Source organism: Strix aluco, chromosome 11, assembly GCF_031877795.1.
Source record: "Strix aluco isolate bStrAlu1 chromosome 11, bStrAlu1.hap1, whole genome shotgun sequence".
In the NCBI taxonomy this organism is placed as follows: Eukaryota; Metazoa; Chordata; class Aves; order Strigiformes; family Strigidae; genus Strix; species Strix aluco.
In genome coordinates this window covers 1,584,979-1,597,889 of record NC_133941.1, presented here as the reverse complement: position 1 = coordinate 1,597,889, position 12,911 = coordinate 1,584,979, and the positions used below count along the sequence as shown (strand labels likewise).

At 55.0% G+C, this 12,911-nt stretch overlaps 1 protein-coding gene across 2 annotated transcripts in view; it reads right to left on the bottom strand.

The window, feature by feature from the left end:
* PLXNA1 (plexin A1) overlaps positions 1 to 12,911 on the bottom strand; it is a 129,692-nt gene that overhangs the window by 23,236 nt on the left and 93,545 nt on the right. For both annotated transcript variants that reach the window (XM_074835806.1, XM_074835807.1), the window contains exons 17-23: positions 12,429 to 12,522; positions 11,754 to 11,993; positions 11,456 to 11,599; positions 10,502 to 10,736; positions 8,921 to 9,063; positions 5,264 to 5,520; positions 906 to 972 (exon numbers count right to left, since the gene is read on the bottom strand). In XM_074835806.1, coding sequence (XP_074691907.1) covers positions 906 to 972; positions 5,264 to 5,520; positions 8,921 to 9,063; positions 10,502 to 10,736; positions 11,456 to 11,599; positions 11,754 to 11,993; positions 12,429 to 12,522 — 1,180 coding nt within the window. The remainder of the gene's footprint in view (positions 1 to 905; positions 973 to 5,263; positions 5,521 to 8,920; positions 9,064 to 10,501; positions 10,737 to 11,455; positions 11,600 to 11,753; positions 11,994 to 12,428; positions 12,523 to 12,911) is intronic.

Below are 12,911 nucleotides of genomic sequence, written 5' to 3'. Positions count from 1 at the left end.
GGATGAAATCCCACAAAAACGGCTGCGTGCCACCCAGCCTCGCTGCGCTGACTCCAGGCAGGATCCCAAGAAGCAGCTCTGCTGACTGACAAACCGGCGGCAGGACCGCAGGCGCCGTTCACCCCGCTGGTGTCATCCCGAAGCAGCAGCAGGACAGAGCTGGGGGTCCACAGGCTGGAGCCCAACAGCTGCTGGTGTGGCTGTAGCAAGTGGAAGCACCAGTGCTGACGGAACGTTCTCCGTATGGGTTGGATGAACCAGTGGTAAAAACAGCCCTTACACGTGTCCCCAGCTGACAACAGGCCCCACCACAGGGTGTCCATCCCCACCACGGCACCTTTGCAGAGAAGAAGTGGAGATGCCGGGGGAATTGATTCCCCTCCACGCAGCCTCAGCGTCAAAGAGATGAAGGAAAAGCAGTGGTGTTACATGAAGAGTGCAGCACATCAAACTACAGCTCAAACAGGAAGAAATATCCTCCCATCAGTCATGTCTACACAAGGACCAGCTTCTGGGGCTTCTTCCTTTCGAGTTACACAGCAAGGAGGGAGGAATTGGGACCACACTGAAGGGATTCAAGACTCAGCTGAGTTGCTTCAGATTTATCCTTTCTCCAGCACCATTTTGAAGAAGATCTCAAACCCACTAAGTGTTAATCAATCCCAGTCTCGATTCCATTTCTCAGTCAGCTCAGTTATTTCCCCAAAAGGAGACCCAGAATCACCAATCATATCCCAGAATCCCGGGATGGGAATGGAGGCCTGGGAAGCAATCTCTGCTCCGGGAGGGAGCAGCAGTGCTCAGGAACACGTCGTTCCAGGCTTTGGATACCACGCTGCCTGTCCCTGCAAGGCAGGAACCGCCTCCCTGCCCACACGGGGTTGCCACCCCTTCCCCAAACTCACCTTCAGAAACTTGTACAGCAGAAACGTGAACCAATTCGTCAGCATCTTCTCTGCCACTGACTCCGTTCTGCAGGGAAGGCAGAGAGCAAAGCTGTCAGCAGAGGATATTAAAGGTCTCTGATCTCACCCGTTGCCACCTCAGCCTTGGCCTGTGGCGAAATTATTTTTGGCTTTAAAAGGTCACATCTGGAAAGGCAGGAGCCTTGCAGCAAAGGGGCACGAGCAGACAGCAAATAGTGGAAAGCCTGCCCATTCGCAACGCTGAGCCACAGCAGCCCCCAGGAGAATAAGCAAATTGGTCTCCAGTGTATTTGGAGAACCTGAGAGCGCCGAGCACGACCTCCTCCCACGGGGAGTCTCGCCCAGGGGATGATCAGCTTTCTGCTTCTCCCTGGTTCTGGCTTCTCTCTTCTACTTCAATGAAGTTTGTTTCTTCCATCATGTCCCACTGGAACCAGGCCGCTCCCTCCACAGGAGGATTGTATGAGACACCAAAGCCAGGTAAAACATCCCCAAACCCACCTCAAGCTCCCCAGTTAAAGCATAACCTGAAGGGAAGAGCTGAGGTTGCAAGGCAAAGTCAGATCCTGATCCACGTTCCCACGACAGCAGCACCTCCTCCCACACCACTGCGTGCCTGATGGAGCTGGAAACCCCCCCTCCCCACCGGGGAGCTGCTACTGCCTTCTGCTCCTGCAGTGACCTTGATACTGCTGCTGCCCTGACACCGGCCCACTGCTGCTGGGTAACATGGGACTTTCCTGCAACCCCCAAAGTAGCCCTTGATCTCTACAGTCTCAAAGCCCAGGACCAAAAGGACAATCACCACCAATACTGGAGGGATAAAGAGAGTTTTCCCCAGCCACCTGTGTAAGGTCTGCTCAGAAGAACTGCTGGAGGAGAATACACCTGGTTCTTGGCACTCAGCAGTGGTGATGGTAAAGCTTCAGGAGGCCAGGCTCTGCACCCTTGCTTCTCTCCATGCCCCTGCCCTTGGGCCGGGATCTGGGTGGCTCTCAGGCAGGGATGCAGAGCCACCTGAGGGGGCATCGGTCCACTGGTACGTGGCTTTGGTTAAAGCCACTGATGGATTTGGGTCTGGAGACTTTGATCCCAGTATGGTTTTGGTCAAATTTATCCCCAGTACTAATTCAGCCAAAACCAAGGGGATTAAAGGAGCAAGGAGTAAGAGCAGTGGCTGGAAGCTTAAGCTGTTTTCCATCTACCTTTGGAGCACAGTATGAAGACACTGTGTCAGGCTTGGGACTTAACCCATCCCTGCCTGCATGGCAGAAATCCCAGGTCTCTGTGTGTCTCCTCAGAGTGGGATGGTGACAGGATTTTGGGGTGAACAATGCTGCAACCACCTGCTCCAAACGGAGTTTAAAAACGGAGCCGTGCCTCTCAGCTTTTGGAGATGCAGTTGAAGGAAGCAGCTAAAACTGCCTTGAGAAAACCTAGATATTGCCCCTAGTCTCCTCAAGCATGGTTCAAAGATGCCATCGTGCTCCAAAGCAGCATGGCAGGGGAGGTCCAGGGGAGTCACCCGTGTCCGTCTGGGACCATCCCCGTGCTGCAGGCACACAAGAGGGAGAGCAGGATTCCACAAGATCGGTGTGAGACACGGTGGGGCCCAACAGGATGGGGGGACCTCAGGGGGGTGGCACTGCAGCCAGGACGTGCCACACCATCAGAGGAGAGGGACAGCCTGGCACAGAGGGAGCTGAAGGTGACACAGGACCCAGGTGAACTGTGCAGCCCTACAAGGGCAGCTTAACGCGCCCGTCTCTGCACCGCAGCCTGGCCTTGCTGCCATAAGATTAAAACTCCCCTTAACACATCCATTATTTTTAAAGTGGCTTTCACTCCCTTTAAAATAAAAATGCCAGCCAGCCCCTCGACCCTCTCCAGTTCGGCTTCTTCAGCTTATCCACCCATTAATCATCGGATCAGCTGTTTGCACACACAGATGCTCCTGAAAGCACAAGCAATACTAAAAATCTCCAGGACGTGGCTGCATTCCTCTTGCACCAGGGGAACGGATACAAACAGGTTGGCTCAAGGAACAAAACCCAGAAGGAACCCGAACGTCAGAGCCACCCGAAGGAGTCCCACTGCCCAACGCCGTGCACTGCTCAATGGCAAGGCCGTGCCCGGCAGATGGGCCAGGAGCAGTTCCCGATGGCCAGATGGCTGGGGTAGGAAATCCACTTTCTCAGAGTTTATTCAAGCTGACTCAGGGTTGTATGGTCCCTTCCAAGGGTTTCTCTCGTGCTAATGGGGCTTAGCCCTTTTTGTCCTCTCTGGAATAGCACAGCCCTTCTTAAACCATTAGGGGATGGCAATACCTGAGCCTTCAGGGGAGGGAAACCTTCCTGCACCCACCCAGAAAGATTAATCCATCATGGGGAAGGAAAAAGGGAAAAGAAAAGGGATGTGGGTAGACTGAAGTTACTCAGCAAACATCCTCCCCAGCCCAGGTTCTTTGCTGACAAGCCTGTAACACTCATCCAAAGTGCCACCACCCAGGCTCCAGAGGATGTTTGTCTTTATCCGCGATAGAGCCAGATGCCACAGCATTGGGAGGATTATCCAATAACAAAATAAATAGCAGCTCTCCCCAGTTAGATCCATGTTAATCCAGTTGCCCTGGGCGGTAAGCATGCTCTCACGCCCAACAGCAGGGCTAATCAAAAGGACAGAGAAGCACAGCCCTCAGCACTGCTTGCTCCACGCCATGGCTGCACGGAAGAACGAAGTCTCTTCATTAAATATCACTTGGGGAGGCACAAGTAGAGGTACCAGCCCTGTCCTCAGCCTCCTGCAGCTCCACCTGCAATAGGCCCTCGAGCTCTGTGGCTGGGGAGCAACAGTCCTCGGGCTGCCAGCTCCCACCGCGCTGACACAGGCTGGGCTCTGCCCCTGTGCCACCCCCACAGCTCAGCCACTGCAGCTGCTGGCATCCCTGCACTGCCTTTTATTTCTATTTTATTGATTTACTTCATGCTGGAGTTTTGCTCTGATGGCAGCGACTTCGTGATGCTCCAAGAGACCCAGAAGCTGGAAAGGCAGTTTAAATATTTCAGTGAAGTCTGGTGTCGTGGAGGGACAGCAAGAAGGGAAGAGTCTACGGATACGCTCAGGGAACGGGGATAGGAGAGAGGGGTTGGCAGCTCCAAGACCCACCCCCTGGCCAGCCACAGGTCTGCACCGCACCCCCTCTCTGGCACATTGCTGATGAGGTGCTTTGAGAAATTAAGGGCACCCCTGTAATGGGATAAATGAAGCAGAGAGAATAAGAAAACAATGTGCCTAAAGAGACTGTCCGATGGAAGGTAGCAGTGGTGTAACTGGGACCAGCTCACATCTGTGTCTTCTCCAGGCATCTCCCCCAGGTCAGACACACAAAATCTGACAGTCTTTGTCCAGTCTGGCCGTGCCATGAACATCAGTTGATGTTTGAAAGAAGCTCTAGTTTTCTTGAGCCTTTCTGGTGACTTGCCAGCCCCAGGGCTCTCAGCCGTCCCTGCATCTCTGCTGGAGGCTGGTGGCACCAGGTTGGTGGAGGAGGAGATGGGGAGGCACGGCACGGCATGCGAAGGGAGAAGACGGCACAGAGGGCCTCGAGCTGGGCTGGTGGAGCTTATTAATTGTTTTTGTTCAGCACTTGGTGTATCTTTCAATATTCATCAGCCCGTGATGAAGGAGAGCTCAGAGCTATCGTTAAATATTGATGGGCCAGGCAGGCTCACGGCAGGGCTTGGCAGGCTGCCTCCTGCTCACACTCCCTCCCAGCCCCGGCGAGACTCCCAGCTTGCAAAGATCTGCTTGGCTTTCCCAGGAAAACCCCCACGTGCCTGGCAAGGTGGGCAAGTCCCGAGGAGGCAGCGGGCAAAGGAGGACAACTGCCTGCTGCCAGCTCACAGAGCCACCCGTGCAGCAAGGCGAGAGCCGCCCCAGGTGCTGAGAGGTGGGGGGCCACCTGGTCACCCGGAGAAGGGAAAGCAGGAGGGAGCATGGCTGCAGAAATACCCAACAGCGCCTGACACCCTCCCTGTGCTAGTCTCTGCAGCCAGCAGCTGCCGAGCACCTTGTTCTCTGCTTCCCTGACAACACCAACTCACACAGGCCGAACCAGAGAGAGAACATCCCCCGGGCAACTCCTGAGCTGCTGGGGCCAGGTGGCCCCGCATCCTTCTCATACTTGCATGCAGACAGGCAAGGAAATGCTTGACAGACCCAGCACCACCACCAAAGCCATCACTGATGGCATCCCTCAAGGACACCAGCTCACATCCACACGCTCAAAAGAGCCTGGACACTGTCCCACAGCTCCAACCTCTCAGATGGTCGCTCACCTTCGCAACAGCAGCTTGGGGTGGTTCTTACTCTCCAGGTTCTTCTCAATGAGGTCAGAGAGGAGCTGCTTCAGCACCCCAGTGGCGTACTCCATCTCGCCCTGCAGCGCTGTCATGATGAGGGAGGCCACGTTGCCGCGGTCCCGCATGGAGAAGCTCCGTTGAGCCTCCAGAGTGCGGATGAAGGTCAGCAAGAAGTGCTTCTTGTTCAGGAGCTGCCCGAAGAGAGTCAAGGACTTCTCCACATTCGCCTGGACCTGCAGGGATAGAGCAAAGCTGGGAGATGGGCACAAGGGGGAGGGTGATGAGAAGATGATGGTGGGCTGCACAAGACCCTCGGTTCATCCTCATCCCCCAAGAGGAAAGGATGAAAAAGGGTAAAAAAGCAGCTGGATTTGCTCTCTTCATACTACCAAGCTTCCTCTTTGATGATCAGCCTCACTTCCCTCCAGAGGTATTATCTAGGTTGTATTATCTCATCGTCACGTTAACACAGTCTCAGGGCATCAATGTATATATATGTGTGTATATATATACACACTTCCACACAAAGACCCTCCCACGCATGTGCAGGCACATACACGCGCTTCCCTCCCATAAACAAACACTCTTTCTCTCCCAAACACACACGCAAATTATAATTTTCAATTTCAGCTAACAAGCAGCTCAATTCCCACCCAAGTCACTGCAACACGCGCTTCGGGTATTGCACAGAAAGCAAATAAAGCCACAACCCTGAGCTCCACCAGCAGCAAACCCACCTGGTTTTTGGGGGGCTGGATTTCAGACAGGGAAGCAAATAGCAGAAACCTGGCTCTACCCCGCTCCAGACACAGCCTGAAATATTCCCTTTCCTCTTGAGATGTTTGAAGCTGTATTTCTGGCCATACTTGGCCACGTAGGGCCCAGCAGGGATTGGGCTAGGATGCTTTCATCCCCACGCTGCCATCATCAGCTCAGCTCTGGTCAGCCCTGACCACATTTCTTATCAGAAATGAACATTTTTACAGCACAACCTTTTCCCATGAGAAAAGATGGTTTCCTCTGAATAAAAGCCTTGCTTTGGTAAAACACCAATTTTAATTATTCCCCCCCCCATCCCTTGTCTTCCTGATTGGGAGAATAAGTGAAAAATTTCATTTCATGCCGATATTTGGAGACAAAACAACACTTTTCATTTCAAAACACTGACTCAAAATGAAGAACTGGGTTTTGACACATCAAATCATTTCACTTCAATCAAAACTTTGGATCAGTGCTTTTCAGTTCAGCGAAATTCCTCGTGGTTGTAACTTCCCCATCCTAAATACTCTTTCCCACTGGACAAAACCCCCCATTTCCCACCCAGTCCTTGTCAATTCTACGATAGCAGCCCCCAGGCGCCACTGTCACCCTCATCACGCAGGTGAGCAGGGATGCCTGTCCCAGAGCAGCCCAGAGGGGTGACGGGGGAGCGACAGACCCTCTCTGTCCCTGTCCTCGGGGTTCCTCTCGCAGGCACCATGCGAGCAAGCACGTGGCTCCATTTCCCTTAATGCAGGTCAGAGGATAATGTCCCGCTAGGAACAGAAATGCCTGAAATTACGTTTTCCTGGAGTCCCTCCCTTCAGACTACGCGGGGACCTTGATGCGACGATGCTGGTAACTCAGGCAGAGGTCTGAGGTTCACAGAATCACAGAATCATTGAGGTTGGAAAAACCCTTGAAGATCCTCCAGTCCAACCATGAACCTCACACTGACCGTTCCCAACTCCACCAGATCCCTCAGTGCTGGCTCAACCCGACTCTTCAACCCCTCCAGGGATGGGGACTCCCCCCCTGCCCTGGGCAGCCCATTCCAACACCCAACAACCCCTTCTGCAAAGAAATCCTTCCTAAGAGCCAGTCTGACCCTGCCCTGGCGCAGCTTGAGGCCATTCCCTCTTGTCCTGGTTCAGCAGCATCGGCTGCTCCCCACAGGGACACAGAGATGACGGTGGATTCCTCTGCACGGGGAGGTCAGAGGCTGAAGCCCAGTGGCTGCACTGGAGACCTACCAGTCTGCACTGGAGACCTACCTACCCCAGTACAACCAGGGCAGAGGGAGACGTGCTGCATCCCCACACCTGCGCAGTGCTGGTGCTTTGGCAGCCAAGACCAGGCAAAGGGGTCCTGCCCAACAGTGACGGTGACATTGGAGCCTTGGCAGGGAGCACGAGAGGACACAAACCTCCCGTCCCAAGCAGCCTGAGCCCCCCACGTGCCTGTCACCTCCCTGGGCCCCCATGTTTAACTTGCTGATCATCAGCAGAAATAAATGAACAATCCTGAATTAAATATTTAATCACAAAGCAACCAACCTCCCCCCCAAACCTAAAGAGAAAGGGAGCTGGTACCAGCAGCCTGACGCTGGCTGTGGATTAGCGCCTGCGTGAGCGAGTGCCGTTTCCTTCCCGTCACTTGCAATAGCTAATGTTACACTCTGAGTAAAGAGACAAATAAAAGCAAACCTGATTAAATTATATGAAGCTTACAGAACTGTAGTTGCTTTATTTAATCTCTTTTGGGGATTTTTTCCCTCCCCCCCCCCCGTCCTTTGCAACTTTAACCCCTTGTTTCCCAGGCCAGGCTGAGCTGGTGTGCTCTCTCAAGTGGGATGTTTTGAATTAGGAGCTGGAAGCGGACAAACTCCCACCCAGCCTGCCGCAGCCAAGACAAAATTCCTCCTCTGATACCCTTTTTGATACCCTTTCCACCCCTCTCTCTTTAGGGAAAATCATTAAAGAGCAAGAGCAGAGGTGAGGGGAAAGCCAGGCATTTGCACAGACAGGAAGGGCTGTGCCCCAGGGCGGGCTACGCTCACGTCGGCTGCGCTCCGAGCATCCGGAAACCAAGCTGCAAGGGGAAATCCATGGAAACGGGGTCCCCGTCCCCCGTCAGAGCTGGGATTAGGGACCAGGGAAAGAGAGCAGGCAGAGGGCCAGGGCCCCACGCTGTAGCCATGCTGGCGTACAACACCAGCACGTGCACTTGCAGTTGGTAAGAGCTTGTTGTGCTGTAATTAGTGACCGTGCATCTTGCACCAGGGCCAATTACTTCTCCTAAATACATTGTGAAGCCCACGTCAACATTAATTACTGCACCGGGTCAGCAGCGAGGGGAGGCTAAGGTCACCCCCCTCCTTTCTCTAATCAAGAGCGGCCTCGGCAGCCCAGCAAACGAGAAGCCAATTGCTGTGCAATTGCACGCACTAAATTATACAGAGGTGGGGAGGCCGGGCGAGGAGAGGGAGCTGGTTTGGGGAGCAGGGGAAGGATGCCAAGGATGGGTTCTGCACGGGGAAACGGAGCCAAGTAAGCAGGCGAAATCGGACAAGCTTGCTAGAAACGAGTGGCCGGTCAGGCATCAAACAAACCCAATTGCATAAAGCAAGTGCTGTAGAAAATGACAGCAGCAATGATATTAATATAAATATTGGTATTAGTGTCAGAGAGCGCAGTGACCATTTGGCAGCCGGTCTGCAGCCGCGTTGGCTGCCGCGTGGCGAAAGGCTCTTTGCCGCACCAGGCCGGGCCGGTGTCCGACCAAAGTGTCTCTCCAGCCCAATGTGTGGGGCCTGGGGACTCATGCAAGGGCACATCCCAGCGTGAAACACCACAGAGACAGACAGAACCGCACCTCCATCTCCTTCAGCACGGGGTGATCTTCTATCCCAGGGAAGAGAACCCGCATGGCGTAGGTGCGGTAATCCAGAAAGGGGATGCCAGCCCCGTCCAGGTCGTTGGTCAGCTCGTTAATGTCGGTCTGCAGCTCAGCGAAGGCTGCGGTGGGAATTAAAGCAGAATTAAGCAACACATCCCAAAGTCCCAGCACCCAGCATCGACACCCAGCGCCCACCGCACCCCTCAGCACCCCATGAGTGGGACCCCCAGGCGTGAATCGGCTCCCCGCAGCAGGCTGTGATCGCTGTCTCCATCTCACTGATGGAGAAGCTGAGCTGTGGAGAGTGGGGATGACTTCCCCAGAATAAATCAAGTGGCAGATTTGGGAATAAGGACCACCAGGTCCTGGGGGGTTCAAATCCTCCTTGCTCAGCACTTGCAGCCTCCCGGGGGTGGTGGGGGCAGCAGGGAACTGCAAGGCTTGAACAAAGCCAGAGCTGCTGGGGGAAAACATTAGCCTAAACCACAAGAATGTACTCATTTCTTTTTGACCTAAATACTACTCGAGAGAGAAAAGCTTGAACACACCCACCCCGGCACCTCCCGATCCGAGCAGAGGCAGCCGTGACTCCCAGGGGAGCGCGATGCAGGGGGGGTCCTGAACCTTTAATTGCACCTACAGGGAAAAGCTGACGGGAGAGGAGTCCTGGAGATGCACCAGGGAAAGGGGTTGGTGGGGGGAGAAAACCCTCAGAAAAATCAAATTAACAGCACTTTAAAGGGAGCTGAAAGCCAAGCAGAGGACTGCAGGCTCGTCAGCCTGATGAGAAAAAACAAACCGTCAGCTTGAAAGGCGTGCTATCTTATCTGTAACTAGTGGGACTAGAAAAGAGAAAAGGCAGGGAAGAGATTGTGCCTTTTAATTAAAAGCAGATCCTTTTATCTGCCAGCTGTGGAAGACAAGACACCATCCCCTCCACCAGCTCCCTCCCCTCTCCCTGTCACCAGTGCCATCCGCAGGCGTGTGCAGGGATGGGGATTTTGGGGAGCAAAGGGTTTTCTTTCTTTCTTTCTTTCTTTCTTTCCCCTTTTTATGATCTTGTTTTTGGTGCCTGCTCCATCCGCAGCGCCCAGGCTGGTTGTGGCTGTGGCTGGCAGGGTCGGGGCCTCAGGAGCCAGCTCAGGGGGATAATGGGCAATTAGGTTTTATCAGCAGGATCATACAAGGAATTCTGTCCAATTTCACAGCATCCGTCTGTCACATAATGAGAGACCGACTGCCCGCTCACAGGCAGCTCTCGCTACCCTCCTTGCTCTCTTTTCTCCTGTTCGGAGAAACGGAGGGGAATTTCTTAACTGGAAAAATCCCCAAATCCCACCCAAAATGAGTTTGCTTCCTCTGACAAAGCAGCTTCGCCCGTTCCCGTTCCCCCTCTGGAAGGCAGCAGGAAAAGGGTGGGAGCACACTGAGCCTCAGGACAGTTAATGGTTGGACTGGATGATCTTCAAGGTCTTTTCCAAGCTGGATGATTCTGTGATTCTGGGATGGTACAAGATCCTCCAAGACCCCCACGTTAACAGCACAGGGATCCCTCACCTTCTTTGCACTCCAAGGCCACCCGGGACTCCAGGTTGTCCATCTGCAGCTGGAGGCGTTTCAGGGTCCGGTCGGCATCCCGGGACTTGCGCTTGTAGGCGATGAGGACGATGATGATGATGAGGAGCAGCAGCCCTCCCCCGCCGCCGATGCCGATGATGGCGGGCAGGGTGAGCAGGCTGTCCGAGTAGATCTGCAGCGTCCCTGGGGAGAACTCGAACCCTCCAGCCTTGATCTGCACCGTCGTGGGGGGAAAAAATGGACCTGGTGTCAGGCGGGGGAATGAGCTCAGGGCAGCCCTCCTCACCGTGCCAGGAACGGGGGGATGACTCCCAGCCCGGGGCAGGAAGGATGAAGAAAAACACAGGAATGCCAGGAGCTGAAGCACCGCGACGCGGCACGCTGTAATGGGATGCAGGACACACGCTGCCAGCGCGCGCACAGAGCGGGCAGAGAGTTTGATGTCTCATTCAGACAACATTACAGTAACAGATGGGATGTGAAGCGAGTTCCCCCACGGGTGGGGAGCCTGGGGGGGGACCGTGCTGGGTCCCTTTCAACCTGGCAGGGTCCTGGAGCGTGAGCGCTGCTGCGCTACAACCCCACAAACAAAGGAGTCTTCCTCACGGTGTGAGCCAGCAGCGGGGGGACGGGGTGGGAACCCCCCCCTTGCCTTGGCACAGGCTGCACCTTGGCATCCAGCAGGGAAGGGAGGCTGTTGGCAGGACCAGCCAGGGCACAGGAACTGAGCAGGCCGGGGAGGGGAAAAAGTATTTGGTCCTACCAAACACATAATTAGGGAGAGTGATGCCCAGGGAGCAGGAAGATGCTCCTGAGAATGCTCCTGTGCGTGCACAACTATCTGGTCATCATCATGGGACCAGCGCCGGGATGAAGACTGAACCTCTGTGGCACATGGGACATGAGAAGCAAAGGTACCGTGTCAGCACTTACCGTGACTTTGTGCTGGCCAGTGAGGTTGGGGGACTCACAGAGGAGCTGGGTCTCGGAGACGGTCAGGGTGCAGGGAGTGTCTCCGATCAGCACCGTGTAGTTCAGGCGGGAGTTACCACCAGCCGGTGGAAGCAGGTTCCTGCCCTTTGAGGGAACGAGATTGTCAGTTCTCCTGCAATAGGGAACGCTTAAAAAAATCCAACATAAAGCAAATTTGTGCTCTCACGGTGCAGGACTTTGCCACCTCCGCAGAGGGACACATCCCTACCCCTCTGCCCCTGGGCGCACGCTGCCTTACCTTGAGGATGAGGGGAGAGCTGGGCTTCAGCTCCAGCATCCCCGTGGGGCTGAGCGGCTCAAAGACAGGGTCTGGGTAGTAGACGAAGTTGGTGGTGTTGATGATCAGCAGGGCCTGGACGTTATCCATGACGAAGCCGATCTCATCGGGGCGGTCACCGACTTCCGGAGGGCTCCGCACAGGGTTGTCGATGGAGGGCGCGTAGCACACCATGGTGGTGTCGTTGTAGACGGTGCAGTTCTGCAGGAGGCAAGGATGGAGGTCAGACCCAGCTCCCAAAAGGGAGGTCAGGATCAGATCCCACAAGGACATGGGGTTTAGACTTGGGATCTTCTATCCTGTGTTGTTACATCCCGCCCCGGAGCAGAGAGAGACTCCTGTCTGCAATGGATGTGGGGTGGGTGGCAGGTCGGAGCTGGCTAGGGATAGGCTCTTTCTGTCACTACCCTGCAACCATCCCACTTAGCTCCCATCAGTTCTGCACGCTCAGATCTCAGCCCTCTCCAGGCAGCACCTGGCCAGAGGCTCTGCAGGGAGATCAGTGCGGTGGCAGCCCCCAGACCTCAGCCTTTGCACACCCCAATGGGCAAGGAATGGGCTTTCTGCCCTGCGTTGCACAGCTACAGCATCCCTCCTCCTTCTGCTCTGCCCCCAGCCCCAGCCAGCACCACTTACATTCTCCCTTTCAGAGCTGCAGTACTTGGCCCGGATCCTGGGCTCTTTGATGGTGGCCAGGTTGGTGCCGGTGACGGTCAGCAGCGTCCCACCACTAGAGACATGCAGGCAAGGGGTTAGGAAAGGCAGCGCAGCACTGGGTCCCCACTTCAGGGAGGGAAGCACCCATCCTCGCCAGCTGGACACCCATCCGCCCCAGCACGGGTGAACCACAATGCCCTGGGAACCTCTTATCCCACCCAGACGTCCCCACCGCTGGCAGGATCTGGCGTGCATCCCTGCCAAATCATCTCAGCTGATCAACTAGAGATATAAAATCTGCTAATTAACACCAGCATCCCACCCTGCATCCGCGTTTGGGGCCTGAAGGCAGTTCCCAAGCTAAAGGAGACCAGCAATGGGAAAGCATCCTGAGGAGGAGGAGGAAGAGGTCCTCTGTGCCACCCCCTCCTCCACCGCACAGGCAGTGGGCCGAGGGCAGGC